At 38.9% G+C, this 15,596-nt stretch overlaps 1 protein-coding gene across 1 annotated transcript in view; it reads right to left on the bottom strand.

The window, feature by feature from the left end:
* The window catches only part of cfap74 (cilia and flagella associated protein 74), a gene marked incomplete at both ends in the record, with an annotated part of 80,539 nt that overhangs the window by 18,337 nt on the left and 46,606 nt on the right, over positions 1 to 15,596 (bottom strand). The window contains 9 exons of the mRNA XM_079827412.1: positions 253 to 405; positions 791 to 910; positions 3,029 to 3,084; positions 3,163 to 3,266; positions 6,030 to 6,149; positions 6,235 to 6,341; positions 6,419 to 6,535; positions 9,196 to 9,427; positions 13,517 to 13,650. Coding sequence (XP_079683538.1) covers positions 253 to 405; positions 791 to 910; positions 3,029 to 3,084; positions 3,163 to 3,266; positions 6,030 to 6,149; positions 6,235 to 6,341; positions 6,419 to 6,535; positions 9,196 to 9,427; positions 13,517 to 13,650 — 1,143 coding nt within the window. The remainder of the gene's footprint in view (positions 1 to 252; positions 406 to 790; positions 911 to 3,028; positions 3,085 to 3,162; positions 3,267 to 6,029; positions 6,150 to 6,234; positions 6,342 to 6,418; positions 6,536 to 9,195; positions 9,428 to 13,516; positions 13,651 to 15,596) is intronic.

The raw sequence follows: 15,596 nt of genomic DNA, 5'->3' as shown, positions 1-15,596 counted from the left end.
ATCAGCTGCAGAAATAACCCTGTCCACGCCTTTTCAGAGCTAATGTTTCACTGTGTCTTTAGTAAGTCCTGAGAGTAGTTTTTTAACACCAAAAAAGGGTTTGCACTTGATTTAAGAATGTTTCGATAATTTCATTGGAAATCAAGACAGAAACACTGAGGATGAACATCAGTTTTTGCAGTCAAAAGTGAAGGCATCTGTTAATGTTAAGAATGCGACATCAGTGGCCAAAGAGCAAAGTAGAGTGGATACCCTGAACACTTGTGAGGCGCTCTCGTTTTCAGGAACGTAGTCAAAGTTAATGTGTCCTTCGTGTGAGCAGGTGATGATGGGATTGACAGCTTCAGCACACAGTGCGATCTCCAGGGACATCTGACTGCAGCGCACCTCCAGAGTTTCATAATACTGACAAAAGAAAAAACATATTTCACATTATGAACACCAGCATCGGCTCAATGGCTAGAGTGAATCTCACGAAACCTGTGGAAAAAATGCCTGTGTCACAGACAGTATGCATTACAGTAATGAGAGATGTTTTTGCATTACCAAGATAATGATTAGCCTCAAAAATGAGGAGACTCCAAAACAAAATTAGGAGCCTTTAAAGTAGCATAACAGGGGTAATTGAATCACTCTTGTCTCTGTAGCTATTAATACACTGTTTAATATTAAAGCATCTATCGAGCATCTACATTTAATGATCTCAATCAGCTGGTGTCGCTCGACCCCAATACTGAGAATATGAAACACGTTTTGCTATGATTTGTATATGTGTGGCAGCGGCGCTCACCTTCTTGGCCACAGAGGGTGTAAATGCGATCAGGAGCGTGTGTGTGTCTTCAGGACCGATGGACCGCATGGCGTTCAGCACAGAAAATGGCCCGCTCACATCCAGCAGTGATGAGGTCAGCTGAAAGTCAAGTTAACACTGATATCAAACTCAATACATAACTAGACAATAATAATAATAATTTGTTACATTTATATAGCACTTTTCTGTGTGCTCAAAGCGCTTTACATGGAAGGGGGGAATCTCCTCAACCACCACCAATGTGGAGCACCACCTGGATGATGCGACGGCAGCCATATTACGCCCACCACACACCAGCTGATTGGTGGAGAGGAGACTGAGTGATGAAGCCAATTGGTGTATGGGGATGATTAGGAGGCCATGATGGACAGAGGCCAATGGGCAAATTTGGCCAGGATGCCGGGGGTTACACCCCTACTCTTTTTTTTTCTGAAGGACATCCTGGGATTTTTTATGACCACAGAGAGTCAGGACCTTGGTTTAATGTCTCATCCGAAGGACAGTGCTCTTTGACATTATAGTGACAGTATAGTATTTTTTTCTCTCTGTGGTCATATTTTAATATTCATGTGTCTGTATAATGAGTGTTCTGGAGGTCTGTGTTTTATTGGTTGTTGTCTGCCCTCTTCCCCCCTCCACACACAGCTTTATACGGCCATTTTCAGAGACTTTTTGCAACTCTGAGGTGTGAACGACCAGGCTAAAACTGGAGGGTTTCATGACACTTTAAAGTTCATGTTTAATATTTACTGTGTGAAAAAAAACACTCAGCATGTGTTCTGTCCAATATTCACCCAGCGCCGCCAAATAACCCAGAAATGGTTGTTTTTAACCCAGAAAGTAGATTTTTCTTACTATATTGGCAGATATTTTTTTCTTGTTTTAAGCAAAAACTCACTAAATTGATCGTTCTTTCAGAAAATAACACTTTGGGACAGATTTACTAAACAGGGCAAATCCCATAAAAGCGCAGATGGGATTTTAAAGTTCTGTGCGTGATCTACTGATGACACACACTTTAAAGAACAACAGACTCAGCTGGATCTTTCCATAATGACCAGAATTTGTGATGTAATTCCAGAGTTCAGAAATCAGAAATGTTTCATGAGCATCAAATCATCATATCAGAATTATATCAGAGGATCATGTGACACTGAAGACTGGAGTAATGATGCTGAAAATTGAGCTTTAATCAAAGGAATAAATTACACTTTACTATATATTCACATAGAAAACAGCTGTTTAACACTGGAATAATATTTCACTGTTTTACTGTATTTTTAATCAAATAAACGTAGCCTTGGTGAGCAGAAGAGACTTCTTTCAAAATAAATACATTCGTAATTATTCCAAACTGTTAGTGTAAGTTACACATTTTATAATATTTCTGTATATTGAATTATTAATTAAAGTTATTAAAGGGGTACTTCAGCGCTGGGCAGATAAATGTGTATTTAAACTGGGTCATTAATGTAGTAGAAATGTGAAATTATTTTTGAATTCGGTGCCTTCTAGACTGAGAAAAGACAGAAAATGTATTTTTGTCTCATGTGGATGAAAGACAACAACTCCCAGAATGCACTTGCTTCGCTGCCCTACGAGGAAACTCCCTACACCGTCGTTTTGATCTTCATAATAAAACAATAATTTCGTTCAGTCAGAGAATAAACACTACAATTAAAAACTGAACGTGTCTTTTCAAATGCAGCAGGAGTCCGATTTCATTCATCACGAGAGAAGAGCTGAACAGAGCTGAGGTAAGCGCGGCAGTCATTCTCAGCACGTGTCCAGTCTGACGTGCTTTCAGATCGCATATGTAAGCTAAATTTTCATAGGAATTCATTGAAAAGTTGAAACACTCACTTTGCTCCGCACCGCTCAGTTATTAATGCCCGATCCGAGTGGCAGCAGGCGTGCGCATTTACATTCTGTGAGTGAGATCTCTCCACTATGGGCGAGTTGAAAACATGCTGAACAGCTCCCTCTACTGGCTGTAGTTTTTAGCCTCTGGACAAAAAATCCTCAGATGACGCAAAATGACAATATTTACGTCATCAGAGGATTTTTTTCCAGAAATAAAATGCATAATTCTCTCATCTCAGGGGGATATGAGGGGGGAAAGTACCATAATTTGAATATACTACCGGGTTTCTACTGATACAAAGCTTAATGCTAAATCGCTGAAGTAACCCTTTAAGAAAGGATTGAAAAAGATACCTTTACAAACTCTGAGGAAATGTTCTGGATGATCACCTTTTTCAACACCTTCTGACCTACAAGGTTAAAACCATAACAGTGAACAGGTGAAACACAAGCAGAAAGAGTTGAGCTGATAGTCAAACGTGTCTCACCCACTGCCACCTGACCGAAGTGGACGGTGTGTCTGTCCGAGACGAGCAGGAGAGCCGGTCTGACGGCGGGACAGTGTAACTCCAGATACAGCGTCTCATGTGGGCTGTTCAGATCAGTCAGATTTACTTTACATTTTTATGGTAACACTTTACAATAAATATAGTTAGCAAAGTTAATGTGTTAAAGGGGTGATGAATTGAGAAATCAACTTTCCCTTGAGCCTTTGATATATAAATGTTCATCGTGATATAAGAATATCCTGTAAGTTTCAGAGCTGAAAACGTCCTTATTAATCAAAGAAAAGCTTTTATTGACACCAGGCCCAGAAAACGAGAGCTCTCACAATATGTCGACCACTGACGTCATAGAATGCAGTCACGCTACCGAGCAATAAACATGCCGGTTCCAGCTCACGTGTGTAAGACATTGCGCGTTTGTTGCCTTCATTTCACCGCAGAATCGTTTGTAAACAAGATACAGGTCGAGACTGGATTTGCAGGCATATTGAGATTAAAACAAAATGTGCCTTCTATTTTGGATCCGACAGGAACGGTGCAACACACTTATGTGAGTAAAACATGTTTTTTTATATGTGTTAGTATTGCATTGTTACAGATCGTTTGATATCTATTGATTACATACCTTAGCACACTGTAACAGGCTGGAGAAGGTGCTATTGGTTCATTCGTGATCAGAGTCGGACTTGTAACGGCAGTGCTCGCAAAGCCCAACGTCCCGGGGCTATGTGTTTTTTAGACGGGCTTCCAAAACGTATCACCGGCCTGCCGACGGGCTCTCTTAAATAGTGAAATAACATTCCTTTCTTGCGCGCACGTGTGTGTGCAGGTCGCGGTTATTAACCGATCGGACAGGCCAAGTAATACAGAAATAACATTCCAATCAATCGCGGGTGGATGAGAGATGAATCATTGTGTTTGTTTGGTAAAGACATTTTGCGAGCCCTGTGAACATTTCCGCAGACGCTTTCAAAACAATCCTCACATGTACTGAGGGATCTGAAGCTCATTAAATATGCAAATCTTATCCAATCCTAGCCGTGGGCGTTTACTTCCAAGTCTTCAATGCGGTACGCCCATCAAAACCGAGCGTTTTTCAGAAAGCCTCAAAACCATGGCAGAAAATAGCCTATTACTTATTCATTATGATGTTTCTGAATGTAAAAACCGAACATCATAAGCGAACGTCATAAGTTTACCTCAGACAACAGTATAAAAAAAAAGCCAGTACATGACACCTTTAAAGTGCCATTAATTTAGTTTTGGTGGTCTCCAACAACAGGTTTACATGAATAAATTTTCTCATATTATACACTGCACATCACCACAATGTTCAATGATTCTCAAAAGATTCGATGGAGGAATCAGTCTCTCTAAATCCCTCCTTTCCACGAGCCTACTCTGCTCTGATTGGTCAGATGACCCAGTCTTTTGTGATTGGTCTACCGCATACAGTGTGTATTTCGGAAGCTAAACGCCCATTACCATAACTGAACTCCAGCTCTGTCTGGCATCTGTAGGCTTAAGCTCAGCAATAGTACAGACTGTAAAGACAGTAGCGATGACGTCGATTTTACACCAATCCCAGCACGAGTCTGAATCGATGATGAAACATTGGAAGAACTAGTTATTCAACCAAAACGTTTCTCAGTGATGCTACTCAGTCTGAGGTACATTATGAGATGTTTCAACTGTAATAGCACAATAAGTGGACGGGCAATATGCTAATGTTTCGTCTTGACGTCACAACGAAGCAGCTAGTGATTCGTTTGAAAAACGATTCGTTTAATTGACTCAGAGTCGACTCTTGAGAGACAATAACTTTATAAACGGTGCACTTTCAGATTTAAAACTTTGCAGGATGTTTTCATTCACTTAGAACTATGTTACTGTCACGATTCACCAGTGAGAGTGCCCCTGATTACCACCAGAGGGCACTCCACCCCGGACTGTCATTCCATCAAAGACTACATTAACCATAATCCTGTTGCCCGGACTCATCAGCACTCATTGTTTTATCCAACAGGTCCATACAGTCTTGCAATGTGACCACCAGTTATACGCTCAGAAATGCAGTCGGGGCAAACACTAAATAAGACTTTGCAGTGATGACAGAGTGAACATGGTTTATATAGGCAAGGTAATGAGGTAAATGAGACACAGGTGTAAACAATGAGTGCTGATGAGTCTGGGCAAAGGATTATGGGTAATGTAGTCTTTGATGGAATGACAATCCAGGGTGGAGTGCCCTCTGGTGGTAATCAGGGGCACTCTCACTTGTGAATCGTGACAGTTACACACTACATGAAAGGTCATTTTAAAAAATCCATAATAGGGGCACTTTAACTAACAAAGAGCGGTTACACTTTATTTGAAGGTGTCATTGTTACAGTGTAATTATATATTTAAGAACTGAGTAATATTATTTAACTACATGCACTTACTATAGGGTTAGGGTTTGTATTGAGGGTTAGTTGCATGTAATTATGCATAATTTACTACTATTACTATGGTAAGCGCATGTAACATGCAACAAGGACACTGTAAAATAAAGTGTTACCAAAAGTGCAATACATAATCTTCATTAATTAATAAAAATACAGTTGTTCATTGTTTGTTCATTTTAGTTTAACTAATGTTAAGAAATACAACTTTTACAACTTATTTTTAATAATGTAATAGTAAATGTTGAAATTAACATGATCTAAGATTAATAAATACTGTCAAAGCTTTGTTCATGTTAAACAAAAATTACCTGGTGAACCTTAAACTTCTGTTTGAACATTTGAAAGATGTTTTGAAGGAAACATTTTCAACAGTTTTACGTCTCCTCATTCTCTCATCATCACCTGTATCGGGGCTCCTCTGACGTGTCTGATGTCGAAGTGAAGCAGGATATGACATGGCGAACGCGGCGCTCAGTGAAAGAGCGCAGAAGTGAGGCCTTCGCAGCCGAATATTCAACAGAGCTGTGGAGAAATGATATAAATATATTTATATTTTCAATTGTCCCCTGTAAATTATGGCAACGTCATAAGCAGACCAAGTTTTTACCCTGCTTGAGCGTCTACTGGGCTCGGGGATCGGGAGGGGCTGCCGTCTGTGGGCGTCGCTTTGCTGCCTTGATCTTTTCCCAAACACACCTGACTTTCCATTTTGCTCTGTAAATAAGAGAGCAGGGAAGTTACAACAGTGGGCAGGACTGTGTGTGAGAAGTGATATGACTGACGCTCCTTACTTTGCTGTCAGGTCGTGTATGCTGGCTGCTGCTGGTGACGTTCCTCCGGCGAAGAGCCTCTGCTTTGATGACATCATCAGACAGTGTTGGGCTGAACGTCACCTGGACCAGACGCCTCTGTGGAGACACACACAAACAGACAGAGGCACAAAAACTTCAGGGCAAACAAATAAGGGAGACGAGGAGGTTGTCACAAGGCCTAAATCTCACTAACTACAAGTATTTGAGTCAAAAATGCTTATTTGTGTAAGTTTACTTTTTCCATAGCATATCCATGTACAGAAATAATCATTTTCAAGTTGTTTCAAACATCTAGTACAGTGTTTCCCAACCTTTTTTCAGTCATGGCACCCTTTGAAAATGTTCTCCATTTTGTGGCACCCCCTCGCATACGTTACGCTAGGGGTGTAACGGTACAGATTGCACACGGTTCGGTTTGTATCTCGGTTTTAGGTTCACCGTTTCGGTACGGTTCAGTATTTGCTATGTTCAGGGAAAAAAGGACTACTGTCAAATAAAAATAAAGAAAATAATAAGAACAAATCATTTAAATACAAGCAGCAGCACAAATAAATACTATTGAGCAAAGATAGGCCTACTAATAAAATAAACTATGCTTTTCAGGTTTTTCAGGTACGTCTAACATTAGTTTTCAGGTACAGAAATTGATCAAATGTAAAATAACATTTCATATTTGACTGTATAAATTAAAGATTAATCCTATTAAACTTACAAAAGCTATTCAATCAAGAGCAGTGAGTGATGTCCTTGTCTTTTGTTGTTTGACATTAAACAGACAGCAGTAAAGGCTACTGCCCCTTTAAGACCTAATGCACGGAAATGCGTCATCTTTCTGGACTGTATAAAGTTTACTTAAGGCATATACAGACTATGTCTGCTAGAATACTCATCAAGATGGACATGTTGACATACTTTTTGTGTGAGTTTGTCCGTTCAAGAGCAAGACTTGAAAGAGAACTCAATATTTGCGGGCTGTGAGACGTGTGCGCGCTTTCGGATGAGTGCACAGAGACACATTTTCTCACTGCGCGCACAACTTCTCATTCGCGTCTTCTGGCACTACACCCGGGTGATGACGGCGAAAATGACTGGTCATATTCGAACATACGCCAGCACTCACAGGCATTGAACAAAGTTTACAAAGAGAGAATTATTAGAAAAAATATATATATATTTGAAGGACTTTTACACGGCACCCCTACTCTCATCTGATCTAGTAAATGAAGATGTTTTATTCACCATTTTAGGGTCCTATCATACACCCAGCACAATGTGACGCTAGGCATGACGCAAGTGTTTTTTGCTAGTTTCAGCCCGACGCAGTTCTCATTTTCACATCTAGCTCCACGTTGTTTAAATAGCATATGCACTGGCGCCATCTGTTCACCCATGGGCGTGCTGGTCTGAAAACCAGTTGTGTTCAGGCGCATTGTTGGCGGGTTGCTATTTTGAGGAACTGAAAACGACATTGACCAACAAAAACCTGCTCTAAAGTCAATAGCGCAGTATTTTTTGTGTTATTTAAAGGGGGTGTTAGTAATATGAGCCTATAGGCGGTGCACAACGCGCGTACACTCTGCTTATTACACACACAGGGACGCGCAGCAGCACACACACGTTTAAATATGAAAAATAAAAGATGTACAAATGTAAAAGATTATTATTGTGTACATAAAGATAAAAATAACTACATGTCATAATGGATAGTCATTGCGTGTATCAGAATTACCTATTTGCTACTTATTTAACCAATGGCGGCAATACACACATATATTTAAACTGACTCGTCAGGTTGACGGAGGTGTCTATATTGCTCCATGTAAATAGTGAATCCGCCATGGTGCGAGCGCAACTGGCTTTTAAAGGGAAAGGGAGATGAGACTCTGATTGGTTTATTGCACGTTACGTCCAAAACACACCCATGACTCATTAAGAGACTAGGGACAACCCTTTTGGTGCGCTGGTGCGCTGAGTGTTTTTTCTGTCATTAAACTAGCAAAAGTGGATTCGGACATATCCTAAGTGCACCTGCGCCATGAGCTTCAGACCATGATCAGATTGTTTAAATAGAGCCAATAAAGTTAACTAGAGTTTTTAGATATTTTTCATTAATGTCAGGTTGGATACAATTTCTAAATATTAAAAAAATAGATGTGTGCAAACTGTAAAATGTATTTAGGAGCATGTGTGCTAATAAAAAAGCATAAAGCATAGACATTTTACAATAAGAGACCCAGGGCGTTTCTCAACATGCGTTCTTGTGAAACGTCATCAGTCGCTGCCCAGGTACTGTCCCAATTCAAAGTTCACTTCTAGCCAAGTACAGTTCAAATCCTCTGATGTGTCCTTGATCCGCCCCTTTAATCGAGGATGCTTCAGGAGGTGACTTGAGTGGACTTGAGACAGACAGATATCACAGAATGCATCTCGCGCCAGCAAGCACCAATAGCGGAATTTAAAAATACTATTGTTATTGTGTCGTGAATTTCTACCCCAATAAGGGTAGAAGTATTCAATAGTCTTTTTGTGGCCCAGATTTAAAGGTATGTGTCTATATATAATTTGATTATCAAAAATAAACATTTTATTAGAAATATTCACAATAGTAAAAATGTGACAACTAGCCACAATCTCCCCTCATTGATGAATCAAAGGCATGAAGCAACTGAAAATGGACAAAAGCAAAACTGTAGTAATGAAACAGGATAATAAAACAGAACAAATGTGAATGATTTTGCTCCAGTGTTTAGCAGTACCTGTCCAGGCAGCACACGTCCTGAGGCAGGAGTGATGGTGAGGTCAGAGTTTTCAGGGACAGAGAAGGCGAAGAGCCGGGCCGCGGCCCCAGGACCGGTGCTGATACGGTTCTCCACATAGAGTACTGCAGTGCTCCAGTCGCCCAGCGCCGTCCCTCCAAACTCAACCAAACAATCAGAGAGTTTCAGAGAAGGCTGGACGCCAGTCGCGTGACAAGATAACAGGAAGTCTCTGAGTCAAGAACAGAGAGAGAGGCATATGAGTTAGAAGAATTAAGAACAACTAGAGCAGGTTTTCCTGCTTGAATGTTGATCATTTCCTCACATTCTCCATTGTTGCAGTTCCCCCCTTCCCAGTCTGTCAGTAACGCTCTGTTTAGTTCCTGTCTCTATGAAGCCCCTCCTTCTGAAAAGCACAACATGCTCCGATTGGTCGGCTGGAGCAGTGTGTTGTGATTGGTGTTTGGGAAATGTCCCGCCCTTTACCATAACCGGCAGTTTCAGCACACTACTAACTAACTCAACCAGGCCCCGCCCCTTTATTCTGCATATGAATTATTATAATGGGGAATATTGTGACGTGTTGGTTCCCGGAAGAAACTCAAGACTACAATGGAGGCGTTTCAGGGAGTTTAGAAACACTGACACTGATAGAGAGAAGAACTGGAACTGGAAAGTATTGTCCTTAAATTTCTGTTACATTCCTCAATTCATAGTTTTCAGTCATGTGACTGCAGCACAAGCCTGTCAAATTTCCATCTTAAAGGGATAGTTCACCCAAAAACGAAAATTTGATGTTTTTCTGCTTACCCCTAAGGCATCCAATATGTAGGTGTCTTCGTTTCTTCAGTAGAACACAAATGAAGATTTTTAACTCCAACCGTTGCTGTGTGTCACTCATATAATGCTTGTCAATGGAGTTGAATTCTATTAGAGTAAAAAAAACATGGACAGACAACTTCAAATTAAACCCAGCGGCTCGTGACGACGCATCGATGTCTTAAGACATGAAACGATCGGTTTTTGAGATCGGTTACATATACATAGATTCCTCATTAGTGCCTGCGTGGATCATGGCGTGGATCGCTCGAATGAGGAATCTACGTATACATATCTATGACCCGGCCGGAATTTTGACCTCACCTACGGGAAGTGATGGCAGTCTGGAGAGCTGAAGCGTTCGTCTGATATGAGAATATTTGCATAAATACCGTTCGGTTTCTCTCAGAAACCGATCGTTTCGTGTCCCTCTAATGCATGAATTCTGTTTTTGCATAAAAAAAAAATGTAATCTTATTTTCTTGAAGATTTAAGATAACAGATTAACAAACAAAATTTTTTTTTTTTTTAAAACCCACCCCCTTAGCAGATTTTATTTTGTTGCCTCAGGGCAACGCTATGCAGTATAGGTAGTAAATCACAGAGAAAAATGTAATATTGTCTCAATGTTTATTAGGAAAATCAAGAGGGAACTGTCACTCTTTTCAATTAATAATGGGTTTCAAATATTTAATTGTAGCATTTGGTCCATTTACACGCATCAAACAGTGGCAATTTTCCTTTTAAAAACACTTCAAATATGTCTTAGCAAGTAAAAAGTATTTAATCTGACTAAAACTTATTTGTCAATCCATCAAACAGAGGTAGTTTTCTTTTTTCAAACACTGTAGAACCTGTTCGAACAGTTCACTTTCTCACTCTAGAATGTACATTTCATGAAGAAAATGTGAGTGGTGCTTGCCATGGCAAAAACAATCCTCTCGGATGCTACTGGGATGCAAAAAAGCCAAGCAACATGTCTGTAGGTTGTTCTGGGGCTGAGATATGGCTTATTAATGTGTTTGTACTGTTGCTAGGGTACTGTACATGGTTGCTACGATGTGTCTATACAGTTCTGGGGGTGATATTTAAAGACTATTGGCCAATCTGAGTCAAAAGAGCCCACCCTCATGACTGTACGATGTTCTGGGGCTGAGATATGGCTTCTTTATGTTGCAATACGGTTGCTAGGGTGCTCTAAATGGTTGCTAGGGTGTGGCTATACAGTTAATGGGGTGATATTGAAAGACTATTGGCCAGTCTGAGTCAAAAGAGCCCAACTCTGTATTTCTACAATGCTCTGGTACTGAGATATGGCTCGTTAATGTTGATATATGGTTGCTAGGGTGCTGTAACTGGTTGCTAGGGCGTGGCTATGAAGTTATTATTATTATTTTACCATATTGTGCACAAATAACATGTAATGATGTGTGATAACATCCAAACACATTGTCAGCAAAGACCTCCATAAAAAGTACCCCTTATCGCATAACGTTGCCCTGAGGCAACAAGAAGAAAAACTGAATTTCTAAACATGCTAAATTAAAAAAAAGTTAATAAAACTTGACAAACAACTTCTCTACACCTTCATGCACATACATATATTTTTTATTTACAGTTCATGTCATTGTAAATAAGATTACTGAAGCAAATAATCTTACCTTCTTCTCACACCATGTGCTCATGTGACCACATGTCAGAAAAGGAAGCCCCGCCTTCAAATGATGCTTGATAGTGACTCCCACACCTTATTGGACCATTCTATAGCAATCATTTGACCATTTTGATTGGTTGCAATTATTTAAAGAAACATGTACTGGAAATTAAACTTAAAAACACTTTCCGTTGCCTGAGAGCAACGCTATGCAGTAGAGAGTTAAGACATCAATGTGTCATCACGAGCCGCGGGGTTTAATTTGAAGTTGTCTGTCCATGTTTTTTTTACTCTAATAGAATTAGACTCCATTGACAAGCATTATATGAGTGACACACAGCAACTATTGGAGTTAAAAATCTTCATTTGTGTTCTACTGAAGAAACGAAGACACCTACATCTTGGATGCCTTGGGGGTAAGCAGAAAAACATCACATTTTCGTTTTTGGGTGAACTATCCCTTTAAAACAAAAATATGTGAACAAGATGCACGTTTTGGGCACTTGTGATCCATATACAGCTCCTGCTGCGGTATTTCAGTCACTAAAAACAGCGGGACGTTTTTAAAACGCTTCACTGTAGGGCTAGTTGCACCAATAAGGATTCAATTAAGCAAAGTTTATCGCTAATCTGGGATTTGTTGATATGAGTTTTATTTTAAATCGAGTTGTTGCACCACTTAATTTTAAACACAGATTAATCACGCAGTAAAACCATTAGAATTATAGAGCTGATCAAGCAGCAGACGGAGGGTGAACCGACGCCAGGTTAAAGAATCTTGTGTTGCATTAATATTCTGTGTTCATCTGCTTTCCTGTACAAAGTTATGCATCATCAAAAAGGTGTATATTGAATTTGGTATTTTAATATCACTGTCTTACTGCATTAATACTGACTTCAAACCTGGTAAAAATGACTGGCAGTGGCGGGCAATGGAGGAAAGCCTTGTTTTGCCCTCCAGGTGGGCGTTCCTAAGGGTGTGACGTCATGTGAAAACTATCAATATTAACTTCTTGTTTATCGATTGGTTGTATAAAAGTGATGACAAAATCGTGTTTCATCCACAGAATACATACTCCTTTAAACTGTTGTATAAAAGCAACATCGCACAATCAAGAGTGTGTTATGGCTCTATATCATCGGCACATATGTGACCCTGGACCACAAAACCAGTCATAAGGGTCAATTGTTTGAAAGATTTAAACTGAATAAATAAGCTTTCCATTGATGTAAAGTTTGTTAGGATAGGACAATATTTGTCCGAGATACAACTATTAAAAAATCTGGAATCTGAGGGTGCAAAAAAATCTAAATATTGAGAAAATCTCCTTTAAAGTTGTCCAAATGAAGCCCTTAGCAATGCACATTAGTATTAATAATACATTTTTGATACATTTATGGTAGGAAATGTACAAAATATCTTCATGGAACATGATCTTTACCTAATATCCTAATGATTTTTGGCATAAAAGAAAAATCAATCATTTTGACCCATACAATGTATTTCCACAAATATACCGTGTGACATGACTGGTTACGGGTGCAGGGTATTGCTTTATTGCATCACCAAAGCAAATGAGAAGGCCATTGGCTGCTCAACACAGAAATGAATAGAAACAGATAGAAAACTCCAGGTATTATAGATACATACTAATTTGGACTGTTGGCCACTAGATGGGGCCATCTGAGTTAAAGCCAGACAGCAATGGACAACTTTTTATGGTAAGCTGCTGTTATATATTGTCAACTTTGTGTATATATGATCTCATTTCACTGAATTACACATCCTACAGTGAGCTTTTGTGCTCTTTATGGATATCTGTATGTGTTAAGTGACATTTCCCCTACCTGTTAATGCTTGTTTTGCAGGTGAGTGTGAAGTTGTATTCCCCTGCTTTTGACGCGCTGAAGATCAAGTGAATGTCCAGGCTTTGAGAAGGCAGCAAAGTGCCAAAACCGTCATTAGGCTGGACATCAATAAACTAGAGAGAAAGAAACATATATTTGTACATGTGTGTTTATATCTCCAAGGCCTCTGGTCTCATAAATACAATTTTTGGTAACACGTTATAATAAGTATAGTGTAATAAAGTATTTTACGAATAATTTGCAAATAGTGAATTAATAGTTTATAAACGGCAGTTATACATTAATAGACTGTATTCAAATAGTGAGTTATTCATTCATTGTCACTGTAATTAAAAGTGTAATTGGTTAATTAGCTCATATGTAAAGAGTTAAATAATGCTTTGTTAACAACATATTGACAGTAAATAGTTCTCATTTTAGATTAAGTCACGGAAAATGGGGAAATTAATTAAGTGCTTTAAACCAACCTTTATTGGGCATTAAGAGCATTATTCTTAAAGGAACACGCCACTATTTTTGGATAATAGGCTCAATTTCCAACTCCCCTAGAGTTAAACAGTTGAGTTTTACCGTTTTCGAATCCATTCAGCCGAAATCTGGGTCTGGCGGTAGCACTTTTAGCATAGCTTAGCATAGATCATTAATTCTGATAAGACCTTTAGCATCTCGCTCAAAAATTAGTTTCCAAAGAGTTTCTATATTTTTCCTATTTAAAACTTGACTCTTCTGTAGTTACATTGTGTACTAAGACCGACGGAAAATGATAAGTTGCGATTTTCTAGACCAATATGGCTAGGAACTATACTCTCATTCCTGCGTAATAATCAAGGAACTTTGCTGCCGTACCATGGGTGCAGAGGCGCAATCATATAACACAGCGCCTGAAAATAGTCCCCAGCACGCTCCCTGTGCAAGCAGGTTGTCACGTTGGCTATGTTGACGGAAGTTAGCTTATTTTCAGGCGCTGCGTAATATCATTGCGGCGCTGCACCCATTGTACAGCAGCAAAGTTCCTCGATTATTACGCAGGAATGAGAGTATAGTTCCTAGCCATAACTTTTCATTTTCCGTCGGTCTTAGTACACGATGTAACTACAGAAGAGTCAAGTTTTAAATAGGAAAAATATCTAAACTCTTTGGTAATTTTTTTGAGCGAGATGCTAACGGTCTAATCAGATTCAATGATCTATGCTAAGCTATGCTAAAAGTGCTACTGCCAGACCCGGAGATCGGCTGAATGGATTTGAAAACGGTAAAACTCAACTGTTTAACTCTAGGAGAGTTACCCATTTCCAAAAAAAAAAAATTAGTGTTCCTTTAAGAGTTCGTTAAAATCCCCAAAGCTAAACATAACCACTTTAAAATAAATAAATAAATAATGCTGTCAATATGAATTACATACAAATACTCATAAGATCACGTTGTTAAAATACATCAGTAAGGGTTAGGGGAGAGAATATACAGTTTGTACAGTAAAAAACTCATTATTTCTATGGAAAGTCCCTATAAAACATGGAAACACAATATGTGTATGTGAATGTGTGTGTGTTTAGCAGGTCACTTTTTATTTACTATCACATATTTGAGTAATCATCATGAATTAGGTATCATTCAAATCCAAATTCATCCTGTGAAAACCATTTTGAAATTGGACATTGCGTTACCATGGAAACAGTAAATACTCAATTCTTTTAGCGGGCTCCTCCCCTAGTGGGCGGTGTCGGGTTTCATGTTACAAAATTTATTTTGACTAATTAATTTTTTCTTCTTCAATAACCTACTGAGTGTCTTCTTTAAAACAAGACCAAAAATAGATTCTTGAATTACAACAATTTAAGTTTGATTAGTGCATTTTTACATCTATTCGCAAAAAGGGGGGCGACAGCTTAATAATAATGCAATTAATGTCTAATAAAGGTTGATTTAAAACACTTAATTCATGTCATTTTCACATTTTCTACTGCACAAGTTACAAATATTTACAAATTTTATTGTTAAAGCATTATCTAATTCTTTACATATGAGCCAAATAAAAAATAATAATTTGTTAATTATAATG

The sequence above is a fragment of the Gobio gobio genome (genome assembly GCF_949357685.1).
Source record: "Gobio gobio genome assembly, chromosome: 10".
NCBI lineage: Eukaryota > Metazoa > Chordata > Actinopteri > Cypriniformes > Gobionidae > Gobio > Gobio gobio.
This window is presented reverse-complemented; position numbering and strand designations above follow the sequence as displayed.